The sequence below is a fragment of the Cydia strobilella genome, chromosome 23 (assembly GCF_947568885.1).
Source record: "Cydia strobilella chromosome 23, ilCydStro3.1, whole genome shotgun sequence".
In the NCBI taxonomy this organism is placed as follows: domain Eukaryota; kingdom Metazoa; phylum Arthropoda; class Insecta; order Lepidoptera; family Tortricidae; genus Cydia; species Cydia strobilella.
The window spans coordinates 2790055-2809109 of record NC_086063.1 but is presented as its reverse complement, the minus strand read 5'-3'; the positions used below and the strand labels follow the sequence as shown (position 1 = coordinate 2809109).

Genomic DNA, 19055 nt, shown 5'->3' with positions numbered 1-19055 from the left:
ACCTTTAGCCGTCTACAATACATTGCAGCGTCATCGAAATACCCTTTGGCGTGTGTTCGCGAATTTACTGAATTTAACTACGTACTAACTTAATAATTAATGCTACGTTTGCAATATATTTCGGCTCGCGTTGCAGTGAATATTTTCCTGTCCGGCCGGACAGCACAGCGCAAGTAGCGCAACGCGCCTTTCTTGTTTGTTGACAACTATCATATAGCTACGCGAATTCGGATAGTCGTTGCGCGCAAGCCGTGTCACGCATTTATATCGCTATTCGAGACGTATTACATCCGAAATAACAGTGAATACTATCGCTTAAGTGCTTTGTTGACATTATTGGACGTATTTACGAGCGTAATGCCAGTGAACATTGTGATTTAGCAAAAAGGCGGGCAAAAATCAGTGCAAGTGACTATTGCGAGGCTATTTATAGACGGACGCGAGGCAAGATAAAGCTGTATTTATTGACATAAGAAGTGTGTGGTGAGAAATATACATTGTAGACTGTTGTCGTGACTTTATAAGTGTGATTTCATTTCCAATTAGACTATTTTTTCTATGAATAAAACGATACCGCGAAACTAGTTTGACAGCTCACGAATGCACACAAACAAAGATTGCGGCATTGCGCACGTGTGGGTGTGCTGACTGTGCTGTGAGTTTAGTGATGTGAATATCTTGCGCTTATCGATTCGGTCCGATTAAAATATTTCAAGGACGATTGTTAATATTGGTTTGGCATGATATGTAATAATAAGAATAACATTGAATGCTACAAATTGAGCAAAAAAAAACACCCATTTTAATATAATTATGGAGACGACTAGACCTGAAAGTCAAAAAACTGAGGAACTGGCTTCGGCAAGAGTTTCTTCCTCAAGTTCTAATCAACTATTTATAGCAGACACTTTGGACTTGCCTGACGACATATTTCGTATGAGTCTGGATAGTTATTCAGAAATCGGCGAAAATGTGACTTTAGGAGACAGGAACTCTTCCATAGAGATACAGCCCACTGGGTTGACTAAAACTCCCGCTTCAACGCCGGCCGTCGAAACACCTGAAACTCTAATTGCTGAGCCGTTTACTCCGCCTCCTGATGCTATCACTGATCCTTGCACGCCACCCCCAGAACCGTCCCCGGCTATTGTAGAAACACCGAAGATAAACGAGCAAGATAAAATACAAAGAACGCAGAATTTGTTGAAGTTATCGCTCATTAAGAACACCGATGATGTTTTCGTTAAGCCGTCTCCAGTTATGGAGGTCATTTCGCCGGCAAGAATGCTACAATTCGAAGTGGACGCGTGCGCGACGCCGACTATGAAAAGAGCTGCAATCAATTTCGCTTTCTTTAAACAGAACAATTTTGATGAATACTTTGACGATGACGTTGACGTCGACCCTAAAGACGAAGTGGAAGAGAAGGAAAAGATTGAGGTTTCTAAAGATCCCAATCCAAATGAGAAGCCGTTTGAAGAGGCTGCCGTTATCGTGAAGGCCAAGGACACTGTACGGCATGAAATTGGTTATGGTAAGTTGATAACTAGAAATAACGCATAATATACATATTTTTTCAGTTTTATTATTCAACAGCGGATATTGTTAACAAGGTCGGTGGAGTTAAAATTTATTTCCCGTGGAATTGTTTTGATTTCTCAAAATCGGTACGAAAAAGAAGAACTGCATCCCTGTCCCTGCAGGATTTCTCATTTCTCACAATGGAACTGATGAAAGTGAGGTAGGTAAAGGTAATTCATAATACCTATGGTTAATCTACAGGATTATATGACTTCTGCAAAGTACCCGCCTATGATATGAAAGACTTTATTAAGATAATTATATAATAATGATTTGGGAGCACGACAGTGCCCCTGCCAAGTCGAGCAAAACAAAGAGGCACGGCCGTACCATCCTTTTCTCTAAGCCACTCAGGCCATTTTCAACGATCTGTAATTTTGTAATAGCTAAAGCTAGAACCCTGAATTTTCAGTGACGTATATAGAGCATAACATGATTTAGATATATTATTAATAACATGTAATTTGAACATCAGGTGATCCGTCTGCTCGTTTGCCTCCTATATCATTAAAAAATGTAGTTTAAGATATATTGCATGTCAAAGTTCCTTAGTTTTGTCGCTGGCACACTCACTCACGATCATCATAATTCTAAGGTACTTCTAGCAGACCCACAAGCTCCAAAGAAACGTAATTAATTTTTAGCGTATTAAATTAAGCCAATAAAAACTTAAAAGTACTGCAATATCAGCAGTCACGTTTTAAAAATTTAATAACTGCATAAGTAAGTTTGTAATCCTATATAAATATATGCGATAACAAAGTTACGTTTGCAGTTCCTACAATTAGTAGGTTAAGTATAATAGGTACACTACGTTGTACGATGTGAGTATGAATGAAGATGTGTATAATTATGATATGTGTATACATAGTATGAGTATGGTATAGATCCCATCAAAACCATTACATGTAAAAAGATGCAAGTGCAAGTCTCTCAACGCAGTTCTTCTACTACAAAAAGTTTGAAATGTAATGTGAAACCAAGTCGTTTATTTAATCAGTGCCAAGGGGTGTTAAAACCGTAACAATATTAGATAACTGATACCTTTATTTCTTTAATACATATAATGACAATCGCACACAATGCTTTACTTGTACTCGTATGTGTATTGCTCAAACTGAATGTCATTAGGGCTAGCGCTATATTCAATTAGGATTATTATAAATAGTAGACGAATTATCCTTATGCCATTATGTAGCCGTGTGATTGCCAAAAATAAAGGTATCTAATATTGATGATGATGATGATGATCCTTCCGGCCGATTTCGACCATGGCGACCACTTCGACTCCTAGTAATTAGGAGCTAACTGTTACAGTTAGCACGGCGCTCGTGCGCCCGAATATGGCTGATGTAGCCGATCTTCGAGGCGAACCCCCGTGCACATTGAGAGCACGTGAGAACACCAGCCACATAATGGTAATGAATGGAAGCAGGCTGGCGTGCTTTCAGCTCGTCGCGTTTAGCATCGAGGTCAACTATGCGTTGCTCCTCGAAATCGCGGACTTTGTCCAGCACCATCCTGCGCCACTCAGGACGCTGTGCTGCCAAACCTTCCCACTGAGAGAATATTATTACGGTTTTAACACCCCCTGGCACTGACTAAAATAACCGACTTGGTTTCACGTTTCACATTACATCTCAAAACTTTGTTGAACAGAAGAACTGTGTTGCGAGACTTTCATCTTTTTACATGTATATAATGTTTTTGATGGGATTGTATTTTTTGTATTAATTGGTTAGTTGTAATTGGAATTTCCTTAAAATCTGAAAAAAGATGTACGATCAGATCAGATTATGTAAACAACATCTGCAAGTTCTGCAGCTATCTTCAACCGTAATGGCTTCGATAAGCAGAGTTAGGATATAAATACCAGGCGTCGTGTAAAACGAGAAAGGTCCGAACAGATAGTTAACGTTATCATTAGGGATAATGATTGTTAATGGTAGTGATAATTAAAATGTTTGTCTTTAAGCCTGACATCTCACTCGATACTAACTATTATGGTGCGATACAAAACGTGAGTAACAAAGAAGATTATAAAACAAACTAGACATTTTATATAACAATACATTTTCCAGACACGTGTACTTTTGCTATTGTGCAAGTAACAATTACAGCATAGTCGACAAACGCGACTAAAGTTTACTTTTAAGGACCAAATTATTGTTAAAGAAGTATAATGTATTATATAATCTGTGCCATTACCATGGGAGAAAGATTGGTTAATTTGATACACATGGTATACCTTAATAAGGTAATAAGCCACAAGTTAAAAGTTCAAAAAAATGGAACTCAAGGTATAAACTCGGATCTAGTTCCTACACTGTTGTGGGGTGGGAGATAAGTTCAAAATAAGAAAACGAACAAACATGCATATGGGTAGCAACATTTTTCCATACCTATTCGGTTAAAAACCTACATAAATTAAACATCTATTTGGTAGGTAAGAAATAATTCATGATGCAACCGTTTTGTGATGATACTGTTTTTTGTAGACAACATACACCATTTTAGTGTATGACTAACTTCACCAAACATGGGTTTGAGTGTAATACATAGGGATACACTATGTTGACCGGTATATTTTTTTGGGCCTGTCATTCTCATTCCGCTGGTAAGGTAAGGGAGGGAACTCTAGTGACCCCTGGTTAAAGGTATTAAAATAAAATAAAAATATTTTTTTTTCGGACCACACAGAACTCCATAAAAGGTTAGTCAAACATGTATTTGCAGCGGGAACATAAAATTAATTAAATTAAAGGTATTGCTCCAATTATGAAGATAAGATTGCGAGGATAGCAATGCTGTTCGCTATAGGTACACTACACACGATAAGATTTTATAGGAGTTATTACATCTATCCGTTTTCAGGGCACTTTCTGCTTAGAGGGATAGATAAAGACATGTTGTTTTCATGTCCAGCTCTTGCTATAGTATAGTAAGTGTCTGGCGAAAGGATAAATGTTAAATTATAAGGTAAATAGCTCACCTCCGCCGATCTCTGGTTATAATATAACCCCTCAAGATATGTAAGACAAAAGGTAATCGAGTGATCCCGAAGAACAACTATTCCAATTATGAAGAAAACATTGGGAAGTTCAGTTTATGGAGTTTGTCAGTTTTCCATTTATCCACGATAACACATCATTTTCATGTCACATCGCTTTAGCGACTGTTATCTCCGATTCCAAGACGAACGAAAACAAATATGTACTCGTATCTACGATACTACGTGATTTTTCTTCAACCCGCGAGGCCTTGGCGCTTCCGTGTCTCAAATAACCTTCCTTATTATCGCGATAGGATAACCACGGTAATTACACGTCTGCTAAAGGGCAATTTCACAACCTTCCGAGTAATTGTTATTGGGAATCTTTAATTGATTAGTTTTTATTGCACAAACGTTAGATTTTGTTACGTGCCAGTTTTATATGTAAATAACGTGATCTTCAATTGTTAGCAGCACTAGTTGTCGCTTAGCGCAGTAGGTATCTATATCCATTCTATATCTATTTATGCCGCCGTGATTGAAATTTAAAAAAAAAAACACGAATTTGCCGTTATTTCTCCTTATATCCTTGACAAGGTTTTTTAAACGTAGAGCATGGAATAAAATAGTAATTCACGGTTGTATTCATTTTAAGGTTTTTAAGATGTTCTCGAACCGATCAAACGCGATTCTCTTTAATCGATTGATTTTCCTAATTGAAGACTGAAGTAGGTACGAATGATATTATGATTGATACAATTTCAATCGTGTGTCAATAATTTTAGGTTTATTATCTTACTAGCGACCCGCGCCGGCTTCGTTTGTGTCAACCAGGGATCGGATACCGGTATTTTTGTATGGGAACAAAAACGGTATTTTTTCGTTCTTTGTTAATTATTTCATTTCTAATTGGGCAATCTAATAATACGAAGTCGTTACCTAAAAACACAACTGAGTCCTACATTTGGAGTATAATAATTCAAAATATATGGTTATGCAAAAAACCGGTACCGATCCTGGATGTCAACCAACTGTCAACCCTAATGAGGGCTAACGCGTATGAATTCGCCGCTAGGGGCGCTAGTGTAGATGGTGGTCTTTTCCATAGTTCGAAATGTCAAATGTCACTTGTCACTTAAATGACTGACAGCTTTTCTATAGTCTTTTGGACCACCATCAACAGAGGCGCCAACTGGTGAGCAAAAAAACGATAGCCCTCATTAATAATTGCTCGCAGCCATGAAGTTATACCCTAAACAGGAGCGAGCTGTCACTTTTTTTGCCATACTAAATTGAACCTTATCACCGAGCCAGAAAGGTGTTCGTACCAGACTAGAGAAAACAGTCCACATGAGATAGCAAAAGTGGGTCGCGGTGTCCCACTCGCACATGTTGCCAATGTTAAAAAAATACCATTTTGGTAGTATTTATATCAATAACTACTAAAATTAAATACCTTCTTATATTATTTAAGTGCTATATTCAGAGTGCGGTTCTGATATCTTTTACGTAATTTGTAAATAGTTATAATGTCAATATTATTAACTGATTTAACCAAGCATGTGCACAACAAAAAATACATTAATTTTAATATGGTAGACATTGTAGTACATTTGAATATTAATTGGTATCCCCAACTTGATAAAGAAATTTTTAAAATACATGAATGGCGGCGCTCAAAATTTATTTGCGAAATAAAGTATAAAATGGGTAAAAGATATTGTGTGAAAGGTTCCAGAAGTGAAAGTTTTGTTGATTGTGGTATATCTTTTCACAGGTAAGCCTCAACTATTAAAGTTTACGATAAAAATACAAGAAAACATTGTCAAACTCATTAGGGTGACTATGATGTCGGCACGATGTGAATCGGCCTTACAGAGTTCTTATTACCTACGTACTTACTTAATGTAAAAATAAGTTTACCTAAATAAGTATATCTTTATTTCGGCATGTTTAATTATTTGGTTGATAAATAGATAGATAGATAGATAAATGATTTATTTGTGCACGTAATGAGAGCTATATAATTGCCAAAATTTGGATCCAAAATCCTTAAATATTACAGACACATTTATACATAATATTATAAGTTGAACACACATTTCCGTCAGTACACGAAGGCGGCAAATAAAAATAAATGGTGCAATTAACTACGATGACGCTTAAAGAATAGCTGAAGTGTGCAAAAGAGAAGCCATTACGTATATGAACATCATGAGTGCGAAAGAGGCAGACTACAAATGAAAAAAAGTGACCATTTTTAGGGTTCCGTACCCAAAGGGTAAAAACGGGACCCTATCACTAATTCACTAAGACTCCGCTGTCCGTCTGTCAGTCTGTCTGTCATCAGTAACAGCTTTTATAACGACTAAATTAAGTAAGGTTTTGAGAAGCGTTTTACAGAGGAGAAAACTAGGCCAAAACTAGTGGCGCCATCTGATCGAGAATCAAATTTTCGTGATTTTCGAGGCACGTTTTTCCCTTAGACTGTATCCATCTATTACTGAGTTATATCTATCTTTGCTATGCATGAATGAAAAAAGATCTTGGCCAAACTATACATTCCAACTTATCCTAATATCCCACATACATATGACTTATGGTCACCCTAATTAGAAAGAGATGCAACCGCCCACTTTGACTTCTCATGTGGACACACTTTTTGGCCCGTGTACTCCATCCGGTTTATTAAAATCTAAATCCGTGCTCGCAGCAATGCTGAGCCGAACGGCGAACGGAGCCGAGTCAGCCGAGTATGGATGGTATAGAAAGGACACCAATCTCTTATGGCAGAATTGTTACAAAAGTGACCGCTTTCAGCTTTAAATAATAGTTCTTAATTTCTCCGGTGGCGCTAGTTAGACTCTGGGACATGAGTATAACATGAACCATATAAGGCAACAAATAACCCGACCAAATTACGTAGGTTGTTTTTGGTAGTATTTCGGTGTATGGTGGCGCCGCCTAATTACTGTTTTTGATGGACACTTTTCATACATAGAGATTTGGCTCCTTTATATAGTCTCCATGGAGCCGAGAATGCCCGAAACAGGCCCGAAAGGAGGTGTCAAAAAACGGCAAAAAAACCACGTTTGTTGTATGTTGTACTTAAATATTTATTTTATTCTGTTTTTAGTATTTGTTGTTATAGCGCATAGAAGGTAGGATCCTTGAAGTGGCCTACCACGTGCGCCCGTGAGGGACAGAACATACGCATTGCGAAAATATGATTGGTCGAGTAGATTTGTAGCCCACCATAAACCATACAAATTTACGACGGGAATAAAAAAAAAAGTGAGACTGTAACAAGGACAAACAATAATAACGCTGTCTCTGCTACTCCTACTGAAAGATACATAAAACTATTCCGTTCTGACAGTTCCCCCCACCACTCATCCCAGCCGCGAACCCGAGTGTGGAGTCGATTTCGCTGATTAGCGAACTAGACTCCACTGTCGCGTTCGCGGCATATAAATATAATTTTAACAATGTATTGGTTATGTGAAACATGCATGAAACACACACACACACACACACACACACACACACACACACACACACACACATTTTACCACTTTGAAAGTGTCTCTCGCGCAAACTATTCAGTTTAGAAAAAATGATATTCTCAATATCATTTTTGAAGACCTATCCATAGATACACCACACGTATGGGTTTGATGAAGAAAAAAAATTTGAGTTTCAGTTCCAAGTATGGGGAACCCCCAAAATTTATTGTTTTTTTTTTTTCAATTTTTGTGTGAAAATCTTAATGCGGTTCACAGAATACATCTACTTACCAAGTTTCAACAGTATAGTTCTTATAGTTTAGAGAAAAGTGGCTGTGACATACGGACGGACAGACAGACAGACAGACATTCCGTTTTTTGCCATTTGGCTACGGAACCCTAAAAAGCAGGTACGCATGGTGAGATCAGAGGGCCTACTGCGAAAACCGAAATTCGCAAATTGCGGGGATCTTTCTCTTTTACTCCAATAAAGGCGTCTTAAGAGTGATAGAGAAAGATGTCCGCAATTTGCGAACTTCGATGATTGCGTTTATAGCTCAGAGCATTATTTTTATCTCAGATTTTTATTTTCTAACAAGCCTTCATTACCCTTAATATGTAAATGTAACAATAAAATACACCGCGACTAACTGTAACGACACATTAATGATTAACTAAACAATTCAAATATTATGAAATTTATGTGAAATTTATAACTGCAACAGCTTCGATTATGAATTATTGTTGTCATAATCCAGTCTAAATCGAGTTAAAAAGCTAAAAGTATGTAGAAAGAGATGAGGAGAGTTTCGTCACTAACACATCTGGCATCTCGCTTGGCTTCTTAGATAACCGATAGCGTTGTCTCTCTTTATTTACGTCCATGAAACGGTGACTTCACAGTATATGCAAAGAGAAACGAAGCAACAGTAAAACTGCGCAGCTTATTTCACAATGGAAGGGTTTTTGTTAAGTTAATTTTAAAGTGTCGGTTTAGAAACCTACTTTTAATTTGTTTTTCATTCAAAAAAGGATGAATACATCACTAAAAGTCAGGTATTTGTCATTTTGACGGTCTATCGATTGATGTGGTTGTTTTGCCTGCTCTACTTGGCCTCGTAAATCGTGGTGGGGGAAGCGCTACTCGCACGGTTTCTATTTTGCTTTTCTCGATTCAATTTCAGTTATTTTACCGCGCTGGGTGAGTCCGTGTCTCATTCGCGCGAGCGTTTTCTAACTTATTTATATTATATTATAATTTAGTGTACTTAGACATTAAAGGACTAATATAAATAGTGATAGTGAAAGGTTACAAAACGGATTTGGTTTGGATGTTATGCGGTGGTCTGTACAGACAAGTGTATTGCAATTTTTATACGAATCGGATGGATTGATGCAAATACATTATTGTGCGTAACCCCAAGTAAGTGGACGACGAAATATGCTGTGATTTTGTAACGAAAGCATACAAAGAGGTAAAAATAATAAATTGACGTTTGTATGGTGTGAAAGTAGACGCAAGTGAATTTGCCAACGACGGAATCGAGCGAGCGAGTTGCGCGAGGAGTCGGCTTGGGTGTGAAGGACTCCCGAAATCGGGCGGTTAGTCTCGCCACCGCCGCGCCATCTGGAGCTCGTGTCGCATTAACGCGAGCCGAATAATGTTCGCAAAATTATACGTGTCCCGTACTTTCGCTGACAAAGTTAGTTGTGAACTGTTGTAAAATATTGTTTACTTCCCGCTAGTAGCCTACATGGTTTTGGTGTGCGGCTGAGCCATGGCGACCGCCGAGATGAGTGTGCCGGATAAGAAGCCTGAGCACGAATCAGGATACTACGAAGGTAGCGACCAGGAGGGCAGCATGGAATGCGGGTGCCCGAGCCCTATTAGCAGTAGAAACAGCTCTCACTCGACCAAGCGTCGGCACACGGGACAAAAACACAAGAAGGCACCTGTGAAGAAAGCCAGGCCGGAGCCTAATGGACATGAGAGGGACAAGAGTGTGGAAATAGTGGAGTGTTCTAGTGCTAGTTTACCGTCAGTGAAGGAGAAAGAGGAGCCAGCTCCGGTGGCTGGGCCCAGCATGAAACGGAGCAGTTCCGTTGAGCTGATCGGTGGGACTGTCCCCGCTCCGGTTCAGCACTCTGTGGACTGGAATCTTGTGGATGCTAGTAAAATTAGGAAAAGATATAAAGGTAAGTTTGTTTAATTATTTTTCTTGATTATAATATTTATAATTCGTTTTGAAAACTTGTTCTTAGGGAAAATAGAAGAAAAATTATATAATATCTTTTTAAGTTTTTATTTTTCCCAATTTTAGCATCAGAACTAGAGTGGGAGCAAGTCATATTATATTCTTTGGAGCAAGTTAACTGCATGGCATTTGCAATGACAGTGTGACAAAGACATCATTAATGTCAATTTTCTATGAAAATATGACATAGTTTATAATGACGATTTCTACTACGTTCTGTTTAATTCAGGGGCGTATTTTGAAATTTAGCTATGGGTGGGTGGTGGCCGTAGGGTACATATTTGTACATATGCCCCTAGTTCAATTCAGTGCAAAGTTTAGCTTAGACGGACTACCAGTTTTTGGAAGGAGGAAAATTTTCTGCAATTACTTTAGCACTGATAACAGTGCAACCAAACAAAACATGTTATATAGATACATATTGATTGCTTGAAATTTTTATTACTGAATAGAATAGAATAGAATAGAAATCATTTATTCAGACAACACATCAATACAACACATATATAGCAAATACAAGACAAAGATAAACGAAACAGTAGAAATAGAGATGTGAAGCTGAAATGGTCTCCACTCAGCAATGCAGCTGGCACGACTAGCGTGGTCAACGGCGCTGGTTTTCTGTGGAGCCAGCGGAGTGTGCGGGACAGCATAGTTCGGGACGGGACACGTTGTGGACGACGTGATATAATAACATAGAGTACTACTAACATAAATATATACATCGAATTTATATATATATATACAAATATACATAACTTAACTTGTGAATAACTAAAGAACAGAACAGAATAGGTAATAATGACGATAACGGGATCCGGATTTTTTTAATATTTAGCTTACTGCATATTCTTTTTATTGTACACAACAACATTTATCTCTGTATGTATCTATGTTAGTTATATCATTCCTATTTACATTGTGAAGATGCAAAAAATGTCATTGCAATGACTCAGGTCATTGCCGTTTGTGTAATTTGAATACACATGAAAAAAGACATCAATAATGCAATATAACTAAAATACAAATTAGAAACCAACTCCACTAGTCTTTAAACCTAACTTTGCACTAGCTTGGAAAGAACTGTGCAAGGAATTGTCATTATTCAAATACGCATGTTTTCATATAAATTTTACATGTAGGAATCATTGCCACACTGTCTATGCAATTTAAATATATAAAAATTCCATCTTTTATGATAATTATGATCTTCATCAGCAATTTAATTTTTGCAAATATGTATGTCTAAACAACGCAATCATTAAACCCACCTGGACCTATGGGATCCAAATATGGGGAACTGCTAGCGACAGTAACATAATGTGCCTTCAAAGAGCTCAGAACGCCATCCTTCGTGTGATTGCCAATGCTCCCTGGTTCACTCGAAACGATGAAGTACACGACTATCTCAACATGACCACCGTAAAGGAAGAGATCAAAAAATTCACTAAGAATTATATTGAGCGCCTGGCAAGGCATCCAAATCCACTGGCTTCAAAATTACTGGACAAGACTGAAACAGTACAAAGACTCAAAAGGAAGCACATCATGCAAAATTAAAGCAGTGGTTAAGTGGGACGATGGTCTCCAAAACCCAAAAATTATATTTAATACAGCAAAACTGATTATAGTCGTTACCGACTGATGGCAGTTCTAACCAGAAAAAAAAAAATGTATGTCTAAAAAAGTACAAATCCAGGAAATGCTAGAAATATATCCTAATCAATATACCTATAGAAGTAGAGTGTCTCCTTGAATATTTGAAGATTTCCCTCAGTTACTTCGAGATCTCATCATCAGATCTAGAATAGAATCAACTGTAAAATGACTTGTTTTCATCATTCAATATTGTTTATGTAGTAAAACCAGCACGTCCGTTCTTACGCCATTTATTTGCAAACAACCCGAATAACCACATACCATATTTATCAAAGATTATGACTACCTACATTACACTCCTAAATTTATGCACTTATATTCTAGGGAACCTTTTAACCGCCATCTATTGAGCTGGAGACGAATGTCATCTCTGAAAAATAAAGTTACATTAGGTAAACTAGTAAATAATAATTTTGCAATAGGCTGTTAAAGGGTTTTACAGCTTTAACATTCTAATTTTTTTACAAGCAACTTAAAAGACGACCCTTTCACACAAAAGAATAATCCCCGAGACAATCCAGCCAACCTTGTACCTTGATTTCTCAAAAGCAAGCTCAACCGAATTCTGAAAAAAACCGCATCAAAATCCGTTGCGTAGTTTTAAAGATCTAAGCAAACATAGGGACAGACATACAGACAGCGGAAAGCGACTTTGTTTTATACTATGCAGTGACAAGGTACGTGACTTATTTCACCTTCCCATACAAACTGAGTTTCGTTCTCATCTTAAAACTACATGTTGGATTGTAATGAAACTTTGCGCATACAATGACATGAGGTATATCTAGGTCTGTAATTAATTTATATAGCTCTAGTTTATAAAACAAACGAAATCGAGCGAAAACAAGTTTTGTATGATAAACATAAATTCGCTGTATTTTTTTTTTATATTGTATTTGAAGCTACATAAACTATTATCCTATTGTAAGTACAAAGTTTCAGAACAATCTAGCTAGTCATTTTAAAATGAGAGCGTAGCTACGTTTGTATGGAGAACCGAGCTTGCCGGGGTGGGGGGACTTAATGTAACCATAAGTATATTATTTCAAATTACAATAGCCAAGTCTGTTTCGAGTGTTAAGTATGAAATGACGAAAATACTTATTGCCCTTGGATCGAAACAAAATACCTATCTAGTTATTTTTTTATAGTATACATAAATATCTGGTAAGTATGATAATTTTGTAATGTCTCTAAGCGTCCGTACCCAAAGGGTAATAAAAACGGGACCCTATTACTAAGACTCCACTGTCTGTCTGTATTTCTGTCACCAGGGTGTATCTCATGAACCGTGATAGCTAGACAGTTGAAATTTCACAAATGATGTATTTCTGTTATACACTATATAAACAAAGTGTCTGTGAACCTAGCATATCAAGTGCTAGCATCTCAATCTTTTTTAAGAGTTCTAGTAGCATCCCTAATAGTTCTACAGTTCTAGGTGGTTTTTTTTCATAGTTCTGCTCATTTTCGCGAAAAAAATGAAATTTGAAAATGAGATGCTAACTTCACATTTTGACACTCCAGCATCCCAGCCGTTATCCACTCCACAGCCTCAAAATAGCATTCAAACGTAAGATACTAACATTTCTAGACGATATATAATGAGTTCTAGTCAAAACTGTAAAAAAATTTTTTTCCATATATGTATGGGACACGAACATCAAAAGAAATTGTAGGTATATTCTGATTAAAGCTAAGTTTGAGCTAAAATCCCAAATTTGACAGCTAGCATCTCAGCAGTTCCGGATAGCCAGATGCCTAGTGCACTAGAATACACACAGTTGTATCTTCTAGAAGGAAATTTTACAGAGTTTTGATAAACTATATCCGAAAATAGTCGCGAAATCGAGTAATTGCTAAGTTCTGGGCATAGCATCTCAGCCAATGCAGATCTGATACCAGGCATCTCAGCAGTTCTGGATAGCCAGCTCACTAGTGCACTAGAATACACACAGTTCTATCTTCTAGAACGAAATTTGATAGAGTTTTGATAGATTATGTCCGAAAATAGTCACAAAATCGAGTAAATGCTATGTTCTTAGATTAGCATCCCAGCCAATGCGGGTCTGGTACCCAGCATCTCAGCAGTTCTGGTTAGTCAGGTCTCTAGTGCACTAGAATACACACAGTTCTGTCTTCTAGAACGAAATTTGGCAGAGTTTTGAAAGACTATGTCCGAAAATAGTCTCGCATTAGAGAAATTGCTAAGTTCTGAGCATAGCATCCCAGCCAATGCTGATTTGATACCCGGCATCTCAGCAGTTCTAAATAGCCAGCTCACTAGTGCACTAGAATACACACAGTTCTGTCTTCTAGAACGAAAATTGGCAGAGTTTTGACAGACTGTCCGAAAATTTTCTCAAAATCGAGTAATTGCTAAGTTCTGAGCTAGCATCCCAGCCAATGCTGATCTGATACCCGGCATCTCAGCAGTTCTAAATAGCCAGCTCACTAGTGCACTAGAATACACACAGTTCTGTCTTCTAGAACGAAAATTGGCAGAGTTTTGACAGACTGTCCGAAAATTGTCTCAAAATCGAGAAATTGCTAAGTTCTGAGCTGGCATCCCAGCCAATGCAGGTCTGATACCCGGCATCTCAGCAGTTCTGGATAGCCACCTCACTAATGCACTAGAATACACACAGTTCTATCTTTTAGAACTAAATTTTATGGAGTTTTGATAGACTATGTCCGAAAATAGTCAAAAAATCGAGTAAATGCTATGTTCTTAGATTAGCATCCCAGCCAATGCAGGTCTTACAACCAGCATCTCAGCAGTGTTGGATAGCTAGAACCCTAGTGCACTAGAATACACACAGTTCTATCTTCTAGAAGGAAATTTGACAGAGTTTTGATAGACAATGTCCAAAAACAGTCGCGAAATCGAGTAATTGCTAAGTTCTGGGCATAGCATCCCAGGCAATGCTGATCTGATACCCGGCATCTCAGCAGTTCTAAATAGCCAGCTCACTAGTGCACTAGAATACACACAGTTCTATCTTCTAGACGGAAATTTGACAGAGTTTTGATAGACTATGTTCGAAAATAGTCGCAAAATCAAGAAATAGCTAAGTTCTGAGCTAGCATCCCAGCCAATGCAGATCTTACAACCAGCATCTCAGCAGTTCTGGATAGCTAGAACCCTAGTGCACTAGAATACAGACAGTTCTATCTTCTAGAAGGAAATTTTACAGAGTTTTGATAAACTATATCCGAAAATAATCGCGAAATCGAGTAATTGCTAAGTTCTGGGCATAGCATCTCAGCCAATGCTGATCTGATACCCGGCATCTCAGCAGTTCTAAATAGCCAGCTTACTAGTGCACTAGAATACACACAGTTCTATCTTCTAGACGTAAATTTGACAGTTTTGATAGACTATGTCCGAAAATAGTCGCAAAATCAAGAAATTGCTAAGTTCTGAGCTAGCATCCCAGCCAATGCAGGTCTTACAACCAGCATCTCAGCAGTTCTGGATAGCCAGCTCACTAGTGCACTAGAATACACACAGTTCTGTCTTCTAGAACGAAAATTGGCAGAGTTTTGACAGACTGACCGAAAATTGTCTCAAAATCGAGAAATTGCATAGTTGTGAGCTAGCATCCCCGCCACTGCAGGTCTTACTCCCAGCATCTCAGCAGTTCTGGATAGCCAGCTCCCTATTCCACTAGAATACACACAGTTCTATCTTCTAGAAGGAAATTTTACAGAGTTTTGATAAACTATATCCGAAAATAGTCGCTAAATCGAGTAATTGCTAAGTTCTGAGCTAGCATTCCAGCCAATGCAGGTCTTATACACAGCATCTCAGCAGTTCTGGATAGCCAGCTCCCTAGTGCACTAGAAAACACACAGTTCTATCTTCTATCACGAAATTTGACCGAGTTTTGATGGGCTGTCCGAAAATAGTCTCAAAATCGAGAAATTGCTAAGTTCTGAGCTGGCATCCCAGCCAATGCAGGTCTGATACCCGGCATCTCAGCAGTTCTGGATAGCCACCTCACTAATGCACTAGAATACACACAGTTCTATCTTTTAGAACTAAATTTTATGGAGTTTTGATAGACTATGTCCGAAAATAGTCTCAAAATCGAGTAAATGCTATGTTCTTAGATTAGCATCCCAGCCAATGCAGGTCTTACAACCAGCATCTCAGCAGTTCTGGATAGCTAGAACCCTAGTGCACTAGAATACACACAGTTCTATCTTCTAGAAGGAAATTTGACATAGTTTTGATAGACAATGTCCGAAAACAGTCGCGAAATCGAGTAATTGCTAAGTTCTGGGCATAGCATCCCAGGCAATGCCGATCTGATACCCGGCATCTCAGCAGTTCTAATTAGCCAGCTCACTAGTGCACTAGAATACACCCAGTTCTGTCTTCTAGAACGAAAATTGGCAGAGTTTTGACAGACTGTCCGAAAATTGTCTCAAAATCGAGAAATTGCTAAGTTCTGAGCTGGCATCCCAGCCAATGCAGGTCTGATACCCGGCATCTCAGCAGTTCTGGATAGCCAGCTCACTATTGCACTAGAATACACACAGTTCTGTCTTCTAGAACGAAAATTGGCAGAGTTTTGACAGACTGTCCGAAAATTGTCTCAAAATCGAGAAATTGCTTAGTTATGAGCTAGCATCCCAGCCAATGCAGGTCTTACACCCAGCATCTCAGCAGTTCTGGATAGCTAGAACCCTAGTGCATTAGAATACAGACAGTTCTATCTTCTAGATGGAAATTTGACAGAGTTTTGATAGACAATGTCCGAAAACAGTCGCGAAATCGAGTAATTGCTAAGTTCTGAGCATAGCATCCCAGCCAATGCTGATCTGATACCCGGCATCTCAGCAGTTCTAAATAGCCAGCTCACTAGTGCACTAGAATACACACAGTTCTGTCTTCTAGAACGAAAATTGGCAGAGTTTTGACAGACTGACCGAAAATTGTCTCAAAATCGAGAAATTGCATAGTTGTGAGCTAGCATCCCCGCCACTGCAGGTCTTACTCCCAGCATCTCAGCAGTTCTGGATAGCCAGCTCCCTATTCCACTAGAATACACACAGTTCTATCTTCTAGAAGGAAATTTTACAGAGTTTTGATAAACTATATCCGAAAATAGTCGCTAAATCGAGTAATTGCTAAGTTCTGAGCTAGCATTCCAGCCAATGCAGGTCTTATACACAGCATCTCAGCAGTTCTGGATAGCCAGCTCCCTAGTGCACTAGAAAACACACAGTTCTATCTTCTATCACGAAATTTGACCGAGTTTTGATGGGCTGTCCGAAAATAGTCTCAAAATCGAGAAATTGCTAAGTTCTGAGCTGGCATCCCAGCCAATGCAGGTCTGATACCCGGCATCTCAGCAGTTCTGGATAGCCACCTCACTAATGCACTAGAATACACACAGTTCTATCTTTTAGAACTAAATTTTATGGAGTTTTGATAGACTATGTCCGAAAATAGTCTCAAAATCGAGTAAATGCTATGTTCTTAGATTAGCATCCCAGCCAATGCAGGTCTTACAACCAGCATCTCAGCAGTTCTGGATAGCTAGAACCCTAGTGCACTAGAATACACACAGTTCTATCTTCTAGAAGGATATTTGACATAGTTTTGATAGACAATGTCCGAAAACAGTCGCGAAATCGAGTAATTGCTAAGTTCTGGGCATAGCATCCCAGGCAATGCCGATCTGATACCCGGCATCTCAGCAGTTCTAATTAGCCAGCTCACTAGTGCACTAGAATACACCCAGTTCTGTCTTCTAGAACGAAAATTGGCAGAGTTTTGACAGACTGTCCGAAAATTGTCTCAAAATCGAGAAATTGCTAAGTTCTGAGCTGGCATCCCAGCCAATGCAGGTCTGATACCCGGCATCTCAGCAGTTCTGGATAGCCAGCTCACTATTGCACTAGAATACACACAGTTCTGTCTTCTAGAACGAAAATTGGCAGAGTTTTGACAGACTGTCCGAAAATTGTCTCAAAATCGAGAAATTGCTTAGTTATGAGCTAGCATCCCAGCCAATGCAGGTCTTACACCCAGCATCTCAGCAGTTCTGGATAGCTAGAACCCTAGTGCATTAGAATACAGACAGTTCTATCTTCTAGATGGAAATTTGACAGAGTTTTGATAGACAATGTCCGAAAACAGTCGCGAAATCGAGTAATTGCTAAGTTCTGAGCATAGCATCCCAGCCAATGCTGATCTGATACCCGGCATCTCAGCAGTTCTAAATAGCCAGCTCACTAGTGCACTAGAATACACACAGTTCTGTCTTCTAGAACGAAAATTGGCAGAGTTTTGACAGACTGTCCGAAAATTGTCTCAAAATCGAGAAATTGCTAAGTTCTGAGCTGGCATCCCAGCCAATGCAGGTCTGATACCCGGCATTTCAGCAGTTCTGGATAGCCACCTCACTAATGCACTAGAATACACACAGTTTCATCTCCTAGAATAAAATTTTATGGAGTTTTGATAGACTATGTCCGAAAATAGTCTCAAAGTCGAGTAAATGCTATGTTCTTAGATTAGCATCCCAGCCAATGCAGGTCTTACAACCAGCATCTCAGCAGTTCTGGATAGCTAGAACCCTAGTGCACTAGAATACACACAGTTCTATCTTCTAGAAGGAAATTTGACACAGTTTTGATAGACAATGTCCAAAAACAGTCGCGAAATCGAGTAATTGCTAAGTTCTGGGCATAGCATCCCAGGCAATGCCGATCTGATACCTGGCATCTCAGCAGTTCTAATTAGCCAGCTCACTAGTGCACTAGAATACACCCAGTTCTGTCTTCTAGAACGAAAATTGGCAGAGTTTTGACAGACTGTCCGAAAATTGTCTCAAAATCGAGAAATTGCTAAGTTCTGAGCTGGCATCCCAGCCAATGCAGGTCTGATACCCGGCATCTCAGCAGTTCTGGATAGCCAGCTCACTATTGCACTAGAATACACACAGTTCTGTCTTCTAGAACGAAAATTGGCAGAGTTTTGACAGACTGTCCGAAAATTGTCTCAAAATCGAGAAATTGCTTAGTTATGAGCTAGCATCCCAGCCA

General features: G+C 38.7%; 1 protein-coding gene across 1 annotated transcript in view; it reads left to right on the top strand.

Annotated features, from left to right (window-relative positions):
- Positions 1 to 743: 743 nt before the first annotated feature.
- LOC134751797 (ribosomal protein S6 kinase alpha-4-like) overlaps positions 744 to 19055 on the top strand; it is a 225729-nt gene continuing 207417 nt past the window's right edge. The window contains exon 1 of the mRNA XM_063687287.1: positions 744 to 1534. Within this exon, the coding sequence (XP_063543357.1) occupies positions 814 to 1534 (721 nt within the window). The 5' untranslated portion in view covers positions 744 to 813. The remainder of the gene's footprint in view (positions 1535 to 19055) is intronic.